The sequence below is a fragment of the Malurus melanocephalus genome, unplaced genomic scaffold, assembly GCF_030028575.1.
Source record: "Malurus melanocephalus ecotype Western Australia unplaced genomic scaffold, MMel_1.1 scaffold_2693, whole genome shotgun sequence".
Lineage (NCBI taxonomy): Eukaryota > Metazoa > Chordata > Aves > Passeriformes > Maluridae > Malurus > Malurus melanocephalus.
This window is the reverse complement of record NW_026625925.1, coordinates 3,681-5,055: the sequence shown is the minus strand read 5'-3', so window position 1 is coordinate 5,055 and position 1,375 is coordinate 3,681. Positions and strand designations below refer to the sequence as shown.

The following is a 1,375-nucleotide window of genomic DNA, read 5'->3' as shown; positions in this document are numbered from 1 at the left end:
ATGGGCACCACGGGCACCTGTGGGGCGGGCTGTGGGTCAGGAGGGTCCCACAGCCCCAGAGCCACCCCATAGCACCCCATAGCACCCCATGGCACCCCACAGCACCCCACAGTGCCCCACATACCTGGGCCTGCACGGCCAAGTGGAAGGCGCCGCGTTTGAAGGGCAGCATGGAGCCGCTGTGGTTCCGCGTGCCCTCAGGAAACACCCACACCCGAACCTGTGGGGCAGAGAAATGTGGGGCTGACCCACAGCATGGTCATGGCTGCCCCATGGCTGACAGAACCAGCAGGGACCCCTCACTGTGCCCCACATCGCCATGGGGTCAACAGGGTGTGCTGCCCCCCACAGCACCCCGCTGCCCCATAACTGCCCCCAAACCATGCCATAACTGCCTCATAGCACCGCACTGCCCCATAACTGCCCCACAGCACCCCACAGCCAGCCCTACTCATGGCCATGACGCTGCTGGTGCCCTTGCTCCTTCCAACCCCATAACCGCCCCATAACCCATCCCAGCCCTACATCCCAGCCCCATAACCCCATCCCAGCCCTACATCCCAGCCCCATAACCCTATTCCAGCCCCACATACGTCCTGGCTGAGCATGGTGTGCGCTGCCTCGGCCATGACGCTGATGGCATCGTGCGTTTTCTTGCGGTCGATGAAGATGATCCCGCCCAGCCAGCAGGCCACGCCCACCGCGCCCATATAGAGCAACTCGCGTTTGGCGATGGGGACACAGCGATCGGGGAGCACCTCCATCATCCCTGTTATGGGGTTATGGGGTTATGGGGTTATGGGGTTATGGGGCTGAGTCCCTAAACCCACCCCATAGTGCCCCATATAGAGCAGCTCCCGCTTGGCGATGGGGACACAGCGATCGGGGAGCACCTCCATCATCCCTATGGGGTTATGGGGTTATGGGGCTGAGTCCCTAAACCTGCCCCATAGCCACCCCATGTACAGCAGCTCCCGTTTGGCGATGGGGACACAGCAATCGGGGAGCACCTCCATCATCCCTGGGGGTTATGGGGTTATTGGGTTATTGGGCACAGGTTATGGGGTATGTGTGGGGCAGGAGGGATGTGGGGCAGGCTGTGGGTCACTCAGGGGTCAGTTATGGGTCAATCTATGGGGCAGCCCCATACCCAGCAGGTCCAGCGAGCTCTGGTGGTTGCTGACCCCTATGTAGGGTCAGGCTGTGGTCACTCTATGGGGCCAGGGCTCTATAGGATGGGGTTCTATGGGGTCAGGGCTCTATTGGGCAGGGTTTGTGGGTCAGGGCTCTATGGGGCAGGGATCTATGGGTCAATCTATGGGGCAGCCCCATACCCAGCAGGTCCAGCGAGCTCTGGTGGTTGCTGACCACCACG

At 61.7% G+C, this 1,375-nt stretch overlaps 1 protein-coding gene across 1 annotated transcript in view; it reads right to left on the bottom strand.

The window, feature by feature from the left end:
* Positions 1-1,214, bottom strand: part of LOC130587911 (1-acyl-sn-glycerol-3-phosphate acyltransferase alpha-like) — a 4,123-nt gene extending 2,909 nt beyond the window's left edge. Inside the window, exons 1-4 of the mRNA XM_057388882.1 lie at positions 1,151-1,214; positions 594-904; positions 125-220; positions 7-17 (exon numbers count right to left, since the gene is read on the bottom strand). Of these exons, the coding sequence (XP_057244865.1) occupies positions 7-17; positions 125-220; positions 594-767 (281 nt within the window). The 5' untranslated portion in view covers positions 768-904; positions 1,151-1,214. The remainder of the gene's footprint in view (positions 1-6; positions 18-124; positions 221-593; positions 905-1,150) is intronic.
* Between the last annotated feature and the right edge of the window lie 161 nt (positions 1,215-1,375).